Source organism: Aedes albopictus, chromosome 1 (assembly GCF_035046485.1).
Source record: "Aedes albopictus strain Foshan chromosome 1, AalbF5, whole genome shotgun sequence".
NCBI classification, from domain to species: Eukaryota; Metazoa; Arthropoda; class Insecta; order Diptera; family Culicidae; genus Aedes; species Aedes albopictus.
Genome location: NC_085136.1, coordinates 24,828,579 through 24,841,751, shown reverse-complemented (window position 1 = coordinate 24,841,751; position 13,173 = coordinate 24,828,579). Strand labels below are relative to the sequence as shown.

Sequence of the window (13,173 nt, the reverse complement as noted above, 5' to 3'; positions counted from 1 at the left end):
GAACTAGCGGTTAGCGTCCACTCATCTACGGCGAACGCCAAGCGGAGACCGAGGCGGAGACCAGAGGATTGTGGCATTGTCGACTCGGCCACCTCAACGAGTAAGCTATGGCGAAAGTAATGCAACAGAACATGGTTGAAGGAATTAACATGAATCCAAGACCCCTCGAATTCTGCGATCCCTGCGTACAAGGTAAGCAATGCCGTGAACCCTTCAGCGGAACCAGGCAACGAGCGACACGGGTGCTGGAGCGAATACACTCGGACGTCTGTGGTCCGATTGATCCACCGGCGTGGGACGGTTCGCGATATTTTGTATCATTCATAGATGATCATCTTGTCGATCATAGTCGACTAAACCCTCTTTTCGGTCACCTACTTGATGAACAAGAAGTCCCAAGTTTTCGAGAAGTTTCGCTGGTTTGAAGCCATGGCAACCGCAGCAACTGGGAAAGCAATATCAAGGCTCACAGTGGACCAAGTAAGAGAATATTATTCCAGCGTGCAGAAGATGTGGTACAAGGCCAAAGGTATACAAGTCAAGCCGACAATTGCATATACTCCTCAACAAGACGGCGTGACAGAACGCTTCAATAGGACACTCATTGAGAAGGCTCGTGCCATGATGTTGGACTCCCAAACACCGAAAAACTTGTGGTCAGAAGCAGCCTACACATGTGTGTACCTTCTTCACCGAAGCCCTACGACGAGTTTGTCGTGCAAGATGACACCAGCGAAGCTGTGGTTCGGTACGAAGCCAAACTTGAAAAAGGTACGTATATTCGGCTGTAAAGCTGGATACCAAGCCAGTCAAGAAAGAAGCTCGGTCCGAAAATCGTAGAGGTAATCATGATGGGCTACGCACCGAATGGCTACAGACTCTGGGACCACAAACACCGAAGAATCATCGTAGCCCGCGATGTCAAGTTTGACGAGACAAGGTTCCCTTAAGTGCCCCACACAATGCATACGTTTGCGTGTGCGTGACAGCGAACGGGAGCGCACGCTCCCCGGTAATTTTTTGGATTACTTTGTTCGCTACGGAGCATGTTCTGGCGGTTCACTTTACACAGATATCCCTCAAACCTATGACGAGATTGCCGGACGAGAAGACAGCAAAGACTGGTTACGAGCGGTGGACATCGAGCTCAAATCCCTAAAAGCGAACAACGTGTGGCAGCTAACGACGTGTCCAGCAGGTGTTAAACCTCTCAAGTCAAAATGGTTGTTTCGGTTGAAGGAGGACGAGAACGGCAGGCCGGTCTGGTACAAAGCCAGATTAGTGGCGAAAGGCTATCTCCAAAAACCAGGACGAGATTTCGAGGAAACCTACGCACCAGTGGTAAGGCTGGCCACGATTCGAGCTGTTCTAGCCGTCGGAGTACACCGCAAGTTCTACTTTCATCACGGACTGCTTTCCTGCATGACCGTCTCAAGGAAACCATCTACATGGATGTTCCGGCTGGACAATTGTTTGATTCACTGTAAGTTTCCGAATGCGAGGACGTTGGCATGATTATAGAAAGTCCTAAATGCTACCACACACGATTTGGACGTTCGATTTTAACTATTCTCTCTCTTAAACTCTATTACGAAAAATAATAAAGCACTAAAATGCATTCTAAAATATAGTATATTGTAGTGGAACACTACAAATGCGTATTAAATAATACCACAACACAAAACATAAATTTCACCCTGTTACCCTGGTGGATAACAATTTCCGCTGACAGGATGACGAGGTATCATAAATGTTGTTGGTCCGTCAGTTAATCCTGTAATCGTATTTTATTTGGCAGGTTGCCTTTTGTTTGCAGCCTTAGTTGCCTTCATAGCTTGAATTTGGTCTAGGTAGGAATTCCTAATCCTATGGGGCATCTCGGTTCGGGCTTCATCACTAGAGTTCTATAATTTGAAATCTGTGTCAGGGAAAGGTTTACATATCTAGTACTTAATCGTGACCAGAAATGGACTGAATTTTGGCAACCGAAATAGGATTGCGGGCCTCCATTATGCCAGAGCCCTATAAATGTGCATTAATACCAGGGGAATATTTACAAGTTAAAATACAACATTTAACACAAAAATAAAACTTGTAATAACCTCCTACCCTGCGTGAGTAGTAGCGAGCTCAAAAGCTACGCGCTCCGCTTAATGGGAAGTAAATACGCACAAGAAATTTCTTGGCCTATCTCGATGCGCGGAAAGTTCAGGCAAGGGATCGCTCAAGAAATAATAAAGCGTCGCTTTATTCCGGATCCTAGTACGGAGCTGATACGAAACGTCAAATCAAATGGGGCTTGCTGTGTTAAATTTCTTGACCATTCCGGACACGGAAAAATAATGCACTGAACTAAAATTACTTGTGGATTCCGTTTGAAGTGTATACCTCACCTCGCATAATCTGTTGGTTGGCACACACGGAATGTAATACCGTATCCCTTGAGTTGAGTAAGAAGACAAAAAACATATCAAACACAGATTTCAGACAAAAGTGAGGGTGCGTGTTGACCAATTTTCTTCTGTCTAGTCCAACTGCAGGCATTTGTCATTACCGTGTATGCACCAAACTTTGCGCAGTTAAGAAAAAATCAAATTTCTAGTCGTTATAAAAAATACAAACAAACAAAATATATCATGAACAACATGCTCATACCAAAAAATACCTCAAATAGAAAAAATAGGGCCCATATAGCCGAGGCGGTAAACGCACGGGTATTCAGCATGACCATGCTGAGGGTGACGGGTTCGATTCCCGGTCGGTCCAGGATCTTTTCGTAAAGGAAATTTCCTTGACTTCCTTGGGCATAGAGTATCTTCGTGCCTGCCACACGATATACGCATGCAAAATGGTCATTGGCAGAGGAAGCTCTCAGTTAATAAATGTGGAAGTGCTCATAAAACACTAAGCTGATAAGCAGGCTTTGTCCCAATGAGGACGTTACGCCAAGAAGTGAGCGAGCGAGAAAAACTATTTTATTGCCTTGTTCCTAACGGTCTAACGGTGTTCGAAACGGTCTAAAAATGTTTCGTATTGGAAATTTCCTTGACTTTTTTGGGTAATAGATAATAATATCATTCAAGCCAAAAGCAAAACATTGAAAATATCTAGGGAAAAGAATGCAGAATTATGCTTCGAGAAGTAGAACAAAGAGTTTTCAAAATCGGTCAAAAAGATTAAAAATTGAGGCTTCCTGACTTTCTACATGGCGACCGTGACAAAACATAGAATCTGGAATTTGGTCTTAACAAAATGGTTGCCTGACGCAGTCCATCAGAATTTTTCAGATACCTTGATACATACTGTGTTGCCTCTAATCCTAGATTAAAAATCAGATATCACAATCAGGTATTCATAGTAAATACTTACCGTAAACACATTCCTTATTCCAGATAGTCTTCAAAAGCTACACAAAACCAGGGGTTTGAGAGGTTGACACAACAAAACGAATCGCAACCGGAAAGTTCGAGATGTTTGACTTTTTTGTTTGTTCATCTAGGTTATGGTGGGACTGTACTTTACAAAAGTGCTCTTAATACTGTGCTTGTTATTGTTTGTTTTTTTTTTTCTTTCTACTAAACTTGGACTGTGCAATTTCGGTTTTGGACTAGTTTTGGAAGATATTCGACAGAAACAGATTGGACTAGGTGCATATTATAGGCTACCGAAATGGAAGTTCTTTGACTGCTTTTCCCGTTGTTCTTTCCAATCGTAACAATACCGTTTCTTTTTCGATTTTCGAATTTTCCGTTCGCAGTTTGTTGTTTCTTTGTTTATGTCACTAATATCAACACATTCTATAGTTAGAACAATTTTCGTCATCGATAAATTAATAGGTTTCCTTTGTTTCATCACAATTAATTGTTCTTCTTTCTAATATATATCTTTCCCTATATAATTAACTACAATCATTCAAGAATTAAGTTAAGAATCACTCTTTGTCTCGCTCGCGTGCGCGCCATTTCTTACTAATTCTGTACTTATACCTTCCCTCTCTCGCTCTCGGTTTCTACTTAGTGTGTCCTACAGTTAATAATCAATTTTATACAATGTCTAACATGACTCGCTTCGGTAATCCACTCTGCTCGCGCACAACTTTCGCGACTGGCTAGTTATATCAAGTAAGGAAATGCTCCCTCCGAACAATCGAGGAAGAGACATATTTGTTTTACTAAAAAATTTACACACGCGTATACTCACGCACATACATGCACACACACACATACAGACACGCGCGAAAAAATCAACAAAAAAAAAGTAGAACACGACTCATCGCCATTCCCTCTGGCTGGCGATATCCCATCCTTCCCCGGAATGTTTCGTCGGAGTAATGATGGTGGCGGGAAAACGAGGCGAAGAGGTCCTAACTTGGTCTAAAGCTGCACCTTTCGGTGATCATGATGGCCCTCCGCCCATTTTGCCGGGGTCTTTAGTGGTGTAGTGGTGGTGGTGCTGGTGGAGTTGGTTCAGAGCCGGTCCGGTCCGGTGGAGACTTTGGCCGTTTTACCATTGCGCTAATGGTAACGTTGCTCCACCTACCGACCTGCTAGAGTTAAGGGCAGCAGCAGTTCAGGGAGCGTTGGAGCTCGCCGCTGCACGGTACAGCAAGTTGTGACCCCTCACCGGCAGGGGATGGGCTTCGGTGTTGAACACCCAGTCCTCGAGTCGAAGTAGCGAATCGTCCGAGAAGATTAGATAAAGGTACTGAAATGGGAAGGAAGGTTGAGTTGATGGTCTTGCTGAATCGTTTAAGGGGTTGTTACCTTAAGTGTCTCCGCCAGGAAGAAACTTTGCTGCACGTCATCCTTCTGCGGATCCGTCAGGTAGACGTTTTTCAAACCACTGAATCCGTTAGGTGTCCGACTATGTTTCTCAAGTGCCTGTGTAAAGAAAAACAAGTTAGAAAACCTTTCGGCTCCGTAAAGCTCTCTTGTGCAGTTGAGCCCTACCTGCACAGCGTCCCACGCCCAGTCACGATACTTTTGATCGTGTGTCAGTCTCCACATGACGAAATAACTCTCGAATGTCTCCGGTCGCAAGATGTAGTACTTCTCCTGGGATTTCAGGGCCTTGGCCTCCACTCCGTCGTTAAAGCGGAACGCCTCCGGACCTAACCTCGTGTACGTACGAATGTAGCTCTCGTGGCAGGTGTTCGTTAGACCCTCGCCGATTTCCATGTACCGCTCCGAGAACTGGTTGTTCAACGTCGTACCACCAAGTCCAAACAGACCACCTAGAGTATCCACAAAACTCATGAATATCCCGGCCGAACAACAAGCCCCTCACAATTCTTACCCGCAAAGCACGCCAAATGGTCCATCTTATGCTCCAGCCGCTCGAACTTCAAATCCGAAACGTACGTCAACCCACCCGGGCTGGTCCGGATCATGTGCTGGATGATGGCCTGCATCGCGTCGTCGTACATCTCCCGGGCTTCCTCGTCTTCGTGGCCGGACTGGATCCACGCCTTCAGCAGGTACTCGTAGAAACTGTCCCCGAGGGCACCCAGCGACATGTGCTGCTGGCCCCACTTACCCGTCTTCGGGTTCAGGTAGTTCGGATAGAGGCCTTTGGGCTTTTCGATCTCTTTGAGCACGCTTCGGATCGCTTGAACTCGCTCGCGGTACACCGAATCGCCGGTGATGTCACTCAGGTAGGCGAACTCCAGATGCAAGGTGCCGAACTCCGACAGGATACTGCTACCACCACTGGCCCAGCCGTAGTTTTTGCTGATCTGTTAAGGGATTGGAGGGAATGGTAGTTGTGCAAATGATCAGCTAGCTGTAACCATCCAAGTATAAGGTTTGTCCGAAAATAAGGTTTTCGTGTTGATTGATTTCTAAGGTATCTCATTGGAATTTTATGAACAATCATATAATTAGATGGAAATCTGAAAATATGTTGACAATATGTATTGGAAAAATATGGATATCATTCAATGGATTTTTGAAGAAAAAGTGATGATATGGTTTATATTTAAATAATGATTGTTGTAGATATTCTCTGCAAGATTTGTCTGAATCTCTCGGCGAGATTCGTCTGAATCTCTCGGCGATATTGTCTGAATCTCTCAGCGACATTCGTCTGAATCTCTCAGCAACATTCGTCTGAATCATTCAGCGACATTCTTCTGAATCTCTCAGCGACATTCCTCTGAATATCTCAGCGAGATTCGTCTGAATCTTTCTCGCGAGATTCGTCAAAATCTCTCAACGAGATTCATCTAAATCTATCACCGAAATTTCTCGGTGAGATTCGTCTGTATCTCTCGGTGAGATTAGTCTGAATCACAGCGAGATTCATTTGAATCTCGGAGAGATGCATTTGATTATCAGTGAGCTTCGTCTGAATCTCTCGGCGAGATTCGTCTTAATCTCTCGGCGAGATTCGTCTGAATCTCCCGGTGAGATTCGTCTGAATCTCTCAGCAAAATTTGTTTGAATCACTCGATGAGATTCATCTGAAAATCTTGGCGAAATTCGTCTGAATCTCAGCGAAATTCTTTCGGTGAGATTCATCTGAATATCTCGCCAAGATTTGTCTGAATCTTTCAGCGAGATTCGTACGAATCTCTCGGCGAGATTTCTTGGAATCTTTCGGCGAAATTTGTTTGAATCTATCACCGAAATTCGTCTGAATCTCTCTGCGAGATTTGTCTAAATCTCTCGACGAGATGTCTAAATCAAAATCTGAATCTCTCGGTGAAATTCGTCTGAATCTCTCAGCGAAATTCGTATGAATCTCTCGGTGAAATTCGTCTGAATTTCTCAGTGAAATTCGTCTGAATTTCTCAGTGAGGCTCGTCTGAATCTCTCGGCGAGATTGGTCTGAATCTCTCGGCGAGATTCGTCTGAATATCTCGGTAAGATTCGTCTGAATCTCTAGGAGAGATTCGTTTGAATCTCTCGGCGAGATTCGTCTGAATCTCTCGGCGAGATTCGTCTGAATCTCTCGGCGAGATTCGTCTGAATCTCTCGGCGAGATTCGTCTGAATCTCTCGGCGAGATTCGTCTGAATCTCTCGGCGAGATTCGTTTGAATCTCTAGGCGAGATTCGTCTGAATCTCTCGGCGAGATTCGTCTGAATCTCTCGGCGAGATTCGTCTGAATCTCTCGGCGAGATTCGTCTGAATCTCTCGGCGAGATTCGTCTGAATCTCTCGGCGAGATTCGTCTGAATCTCTCGGCGAGATTCGTCTGAATCTCTCGGCGAGATTCGTCTGAATCTCTCGGCGAGATTCGTCTGAATCTCTCGGCGAGATTCGTCTGAATCTCTCGGCGAGATTCGTTTGAATCTCTCGGCGAGATTCGTCTGAATCTCTCGGCGAGATTCGTGTGAATCTCTCGGCGAGATTCATGTGAATCTCTCGGCGAGATTCGTGTGAATCTCTCGGCGAGATTCGTGTGAATCACTCGGCGAGATTCGTGTGAATCTCTCGGCGAGATTCGTGTGAATCTCTCCGCGAGATTCGTCTAAATCTCTCGGCGAGATTCATCTGAATCACTCAGCAAGAATCGTCTTAATCTCTCGTCGAAATTCTTCAAAATCTCGCGGCGGGATTCGTCAAAATCTCTCGGCGAGATTCGTCTCAATCTCTCGTCTGCATCTTACGGCGAGATTCGTTTGAATTTCTCGGCGAGATTCGTCTGAATCTCTCGGCGAGATTCGTCTGAATCTCTCGGCGAGATTCGTCTGAATCTCTCGGCGAGATTCGTCTGAATCTCTCGGCGAGATTCGTTTGAATCTCTAGGCGAGATTCGTCTGAATCTCTCGGCGAGATTCGTCTGAATCTCTCGGCGAGATTCGTCTGAATCTCTCGGCGAGATTCGTCTGAATCTCTCGGCGAGATTCGTCTGAATCTCTCGGCGAGATTCGTCTGAATCTCTCGGCGAGATTCGTCTGAATCTCTCGGCGAGATTCGTCTGAATCTCTCGGCGAGATTCGTCTGAATCTCTCGGCGAGATTCGTCTGAATCTCTCGGCGAGATTCGTTTGAATCTCTCGGCGAGATTCGTCTGAATCTCTCGGCGAGATTCGTGTGAATCTCTCGGCGAGATTCATGTGAATCTCTCGGCGAGATTCGTGTGAATCTCTCGGCGAGATTCGTGTGAATCACTCGGCGAGATTCGTGTGAATCTCTCGGCGAGATTCGTGTGAATCTCTCCGCGAGATTCGTCTAAATCTCTCGGCGAGATTCATCTGAATCACTCAGCAAGAATCGTCTTAATCTCTCGTCGAAATTCTTCAAAATCTCGCGGCGGGATTCGTCAAAATCTCTCGGCGAGATTCGTCTCAATCTCTCGTCTGCATCTTACGGCGAGATTCGTTTGAATTTCTCGGCGAGATTCGTCTGAATCTCTCGGCGAGATTCGTCTGAATCTCTCGGCGAGATTCGTTTGAATCTCTAGGCGAGATTCGTCTGAATCTCTCGGCGAGATTCGTCTGAATCTCTCGGCGAGATTCGTCTGAATCTCTCGGCGAGATTCGTCTGAATCTCTCGGCGAGATTCGTCTGAATCTCTCGGCGAGATTCGTCTGAATCTCTCGGCGAGATTCGTCTGAATCTCTCGGCGAGATTCGTCTGAATCTCTCGGCGAGATTCGTCTGAATCTCTCGGCGAGATTCGTCTGAATCTCTCGGCGAGATTCGTCTGAATCTCTCGGCGAGATTCGTTTGAATCTCTCGGCGAGATTCGTCTGAATCTCTCGGCGAGATTCGTGTGAATCTCTCGGCGAGATTCATGTGAATCTCTCGGCGAGATTCGTGTGAATCTCTCGGCGAGATTCGTGTGAATCACTCGGCGAGATTCGTGTGAATCTCTCGGCGAGATTCGTGTGAATCTCTCCGCGAGATTCGTCTAAATCTCTCGGCGAGATTCATCTGAATCACTCAGCAAGAATCGTCTTAATCTCTCGTCGAAATTCTTCAAAATCTCGCGGCGGGATTCGTCAAAATCTCTCGGCGAGATTCGTCTCAATCTCTCGTCTGCATCTTACGGCGAGATTCGTCTGAATCTCTCGGCGAGATTCGTCTGAATCTCTCGGCGAGATTCGTCTGAATCTCTCGGCGAGATTCGTCTGAATCTCTCGGCGAGATTCGTTTGAATCTCTAGGCGAGATTCGTCTGAATCTCTCGGCGAGATTCGTCTGAATCTCTCGGCGAGATTCGTCTGAATCTCTCGGCGAGATTCGTCTGAATCTCTCGGCGAGATTCGTCTGAATCTCTCGGCGAGATTCGTCTGAATCTCTCGGCGAGATTCGTCTGAATCTCTCGGCGAGATTCGTCTGAATCTCTCGGCGAGATTCGTCTGAATCTCTCGGCGAGATTCGTCTGAATCTCTCGGCGAGATTCGTTTGAATCTCTCGGCGAGATTCGTCTGAATCTCTCGGCGAGATTCGTGTGAATCTCTCGGCGAGATTCATGTGAATCTCTCGGCGAGATTCGTGTGAATCTCTCGGCGAGATTCGTGTGAATCACTCGGCGAGATTCGTGTGAATCTCTCGGCGAGATTCGTGTGAATCTCTCCGCGAGATTCGTCTAAATCTCTCGGCGAGATTCATCTGAATCACTCAGCAAGAATCGTCTTAATCTCTCGTCGAAATTCTTCAAAATCTCGCGGCGGGATTCGTCAAAATCTCTCGGCGAGATTCGTCTCAATCTCTCGTCTGCATCTTACGGCGAGATTCGTTTGAATTTCTCGGCGAGATTCGTCTAAATCTCTCGGCGAGATTCGCCTGAATCTCTCGGCGTGATTCGTATGAACCTCTCGACGAGAATCGTCTAAATCTCAAGGCAATATTCGTCTGAATCTCAAGGCGAGATTCGTCTGCATCTCACGGCGAGATTCGTTTGAATCTCTCGGCGAGCTTCATCTGAATATCACGGCAAGATTCATCTCAATCTCTCGGCGAGATTCATCTTAATCTCTCAGCAAGATTTATCTGAATCTCTCGGCGAAATTCATCTTAATCTCTCGGCGAGATTCATCTGAATCTCTCAGCAAGATTTGCCTCTATCTCTCAGCGAAATTCGTCTGGATCTCTCAGCGAAATTCGTCTGAATATCTCTGTGAAATTCGTCTGAATCGCTCAGCGAGATTCGTCTGAATCTCTCGGCGAGATTCGTCTGAACCACTACTCTGTGAGATTCGTCCGAATCCATCACCGACATTCGTCTGAATCTCTAGACGAGATTCGTCTGAATCTCTCGGCGAGATTCGTCTGAATCTCTCACCGAGATTCGTCTGAATCCATCACCGAGGTTCGTCTGAATCTCTCGACGAGATTCGTCTGAATCTCTCGACGAGATTCGTCTGAATCTCTCGACGAGATTCGTCTGAATCTCTCGACGAGATTCGTCTGAATCTCTCGACGAGATTCGTCTGAATCTCTCGACGAGATTCGTCTGAATTTCTTGGCGAGATTCGTCTGAATTTTTTGGCGAGATTCGTCTGAATCTCTCGGCGAGATTCGTCTGAATCTCTCAGCGAAATTCGTCTGAATCTCTCAGCGAAATTCGTCTGAATCTATCAGCGAGATTCGTCTGAATCTCTCTGCGAGATTCATCTTATTATCTGTAACACTCATCAAGATTCGTCTGAGTCTCTCGGCAAGATTGGTCTGAATCTCTCGGCGATATTCATCTGAATCTCTCAGTGACTCTCGTTTGAATCTCCCAGCGAGATTCGTCTGAATCTGTCAGCGAGATTCACCTGAATCTGTCAGCGAGATTCATCTGAATCTCTCGGCGAGATTCGTCTGAATCTCTTGGCAAGATTCGTCCTAATTCGTCTCAATAAGACAGATCGGTGAAGTACTAGATTTGTAGTAATGAGCTGAATTTTAGTATGGTGAGAAGGCCAATTCTCCGTTTTTGCAGTGGAATGGTACAAAAAGCGTGGGTATTATGATTCCTTGCCTAATTTGATGCTGTTTGAGCAAAAGTGTTGTTGTTTTCTCCATTTCTTGCAACATAAACAATATAGTTATCCAAAGTTTTGCTCAAACAGCATCAAATTAGCTAAGGAATCATAATACCCACGCTTTTCACACCATTTCATTGCAGAAACGGAGAATTGACCTTCTCACCATACTAAAATTCAGCTCATTACTACAAATCTAGTACAACACCGAACGTGCCCCATTCGTCTGAATTTCTTGGCGAGATTCGTCTGAATCTCTCGGCGAGATTCGTCTGAATTTCTTGGCGAGATTCGTCTGAATTTCTTGGCGAGATTCGTCTGAATCTCTCGGCGAGATTCGTCTGAATCTCTCGACGAGATTGGTTTGAATCTCTCGACGAGATTGGTCTGAATCTCTCGACAAGATTCGTCTGAATTTCTCGGCAAGATTCGTCTGAATCTCTCGACGAGATTGGTTTGAATCTCTCAGCGACATTCATCTGGATCTTTCAGCAAGATTCGCCTGAATCTCTCGGCGAAATTCGTCTGAATCTCTCGGCTATCCACTTATCCGCGAGCGGTAATGGCGGCGGCGGGCATATCCAACCGGTTCGGATTTTGACGTTTCGTGGGGGAAAGTCAAAACAGTTTCATTCTCCTCCTCACCCCTTCACCCACCGTTCGGTGGCGCCAACCGATTGCGATCCCCAAGAAACGTAAAAATTCGAATCGGTTATTTGTGCCCGCCGCCGCCATTACCGCTCGCGGATAAGTGGATATTCGTCTGAATTTCTCGGCGAGATTCGTCAGAATCTCTCGGCGAGATTTGTCTGAAGCTCTCGGCGAGATTTGTTTGAATCTCTCGGAGAGATTCGTCTGAATCTCCCAACGAGATTCGTCTTAATCTCAAAGCCAGATTCGTCTAAATCTCCCAGCGAGATTCGTCTGAATCTCCGAGCGAGATCCGTCTGAATCTCTCTGCGAGAATTGTCTGAAAATCTCGGCGAGAATTGTCTGAAAATCTCGGCGAGAATCGTCTGAATCTCTCGGCGAGATTCGTCTGAATCTCTCGGCGAGATTCGTCTGAATCTCTCGGCGAGATTCGTCTGAATCTCTTGGCGAGATTCATCTGAAACTCTTGGCAAGATTCATCTGAATCTCTCGGCGAGATTGGTCAAAATCTATCGGCGAGATTCGTCTGATTTTCCTTCGGCTAAGCGAAATTTGTCTGAATCTCTCGACGCGATTCGTCTGAATCTCTAGACGAGATTTGTCTGAATCTCTCGACGAAATTCGTAGGATTCTCTCAGCGAGATTCGTCTGAATCTCTCAGCGAGATTCGTCTGAATCTTTAGTATGATTCGTCTGAATCTCTCGGCGAGATTTGTTAGAATCTCTCAGCAAGATTCGTTTAAATCTCTCGATGAGATTCATCTGTATCTCTCGACGAGATTTGTCTGTATCTCTCGAAGAGATGCGTCTGAATTTCTCGACGAGATTCGTCTGTATTTCTCGACGAGATTCGTCAGTATCTCTCGGCGAGATTCGTCTGAATCTTTCGGCGAGATTTGTTTGAATCTCTCGGCGAGATTCGTCTAAATCTCTCGGCGAGATTCGTCTAAATCCCTCACCGAGATTCGTCTGAATCCTTCGGCAAGTGTCGTCTGAATCTCTCGACGAGATTCGTCTGAATCTTTCGACAATATTTGTCTGAATCTCTCGGAAAATTCATCTGAATCGCTCGACGAGATTCGTCTGAATCTCTCGGCGAGTTCCGTCTAAATCTCTCGACGAGATTCGTCTGAATCTCTCGACGAGATTCGTCTGAATCTCTCGACGAGATTCGTCTGAATCTCTCGAAGAGATTCGTCTGAATCTCTCGAAGAGATTCGTCTGAATCTCTCGACGAGATTCGTCTGAATCTCTCGACGCGATTCGTCTGAATCTCTCGACGAGATTAGTCTGAATCTCTCGACGAGATTCATCTGGATCTCTCGACGAGATTCGTCTGAATCTCTCGACGAGATTCGTCTGAATCTCTCGACGAGATTCGTCTGAATCTCTCGACGAGATTCGTCTGAATCTCTCGACGAGATTCGTCTGAATCTCTCGACGAGATTCGTCTGAATCTCTCGACAAGATTCGTCTGAATCTCTCAACGAGATTCGTCTGAATCTGTCGACGAGATTCGTCTGAATCTTTCGGCGAGAATCGTTCGGCGAGATTCGTCTGAATCTCTCGGCGAGATTTGTCTGAATCTCTCGACGAGATTCGTC

General features: G+C 45.9%; 1 protein-coding gene across 1 annotated transcript in view; it reads right to left on the bottom strand.

The window, feature by feature from the left end:
- Positions 1-3,423: 3,423 nt before the first annotated feature.
- Positions 3,424-13,173, bottom strand: part of LOC109428360 (mannosyl-oligosaccharide alpha-1,2-mannosidase IA) — a 42,921-nt gene continuing 33,171 nt past the window's right edge. Inside the window, exons 4-7 of the mRNA XM_029855522.2 lie at positions 5,296-5,734; positions 4,950-5,233; positions 4,764-4,880; positions 3,424-4,704 (exon numbers count right to left, since the gene is read on the bottom strand). Of these exons, the coding sequence (XP_029711382.1) occupies positions 4,570-4,704; positions 4,764-4,880; positions 4,950-5,233; positions 5,296-5,734 (975 nt within the window). The 3' untranslated portion in view covers positions 3,424-4,569. The remainder of the gene's footprint in view (positions 4,705-4,763; positions 4,881-4,949; positions 5,234-5,295; positions 5,735-13,173) is intronic.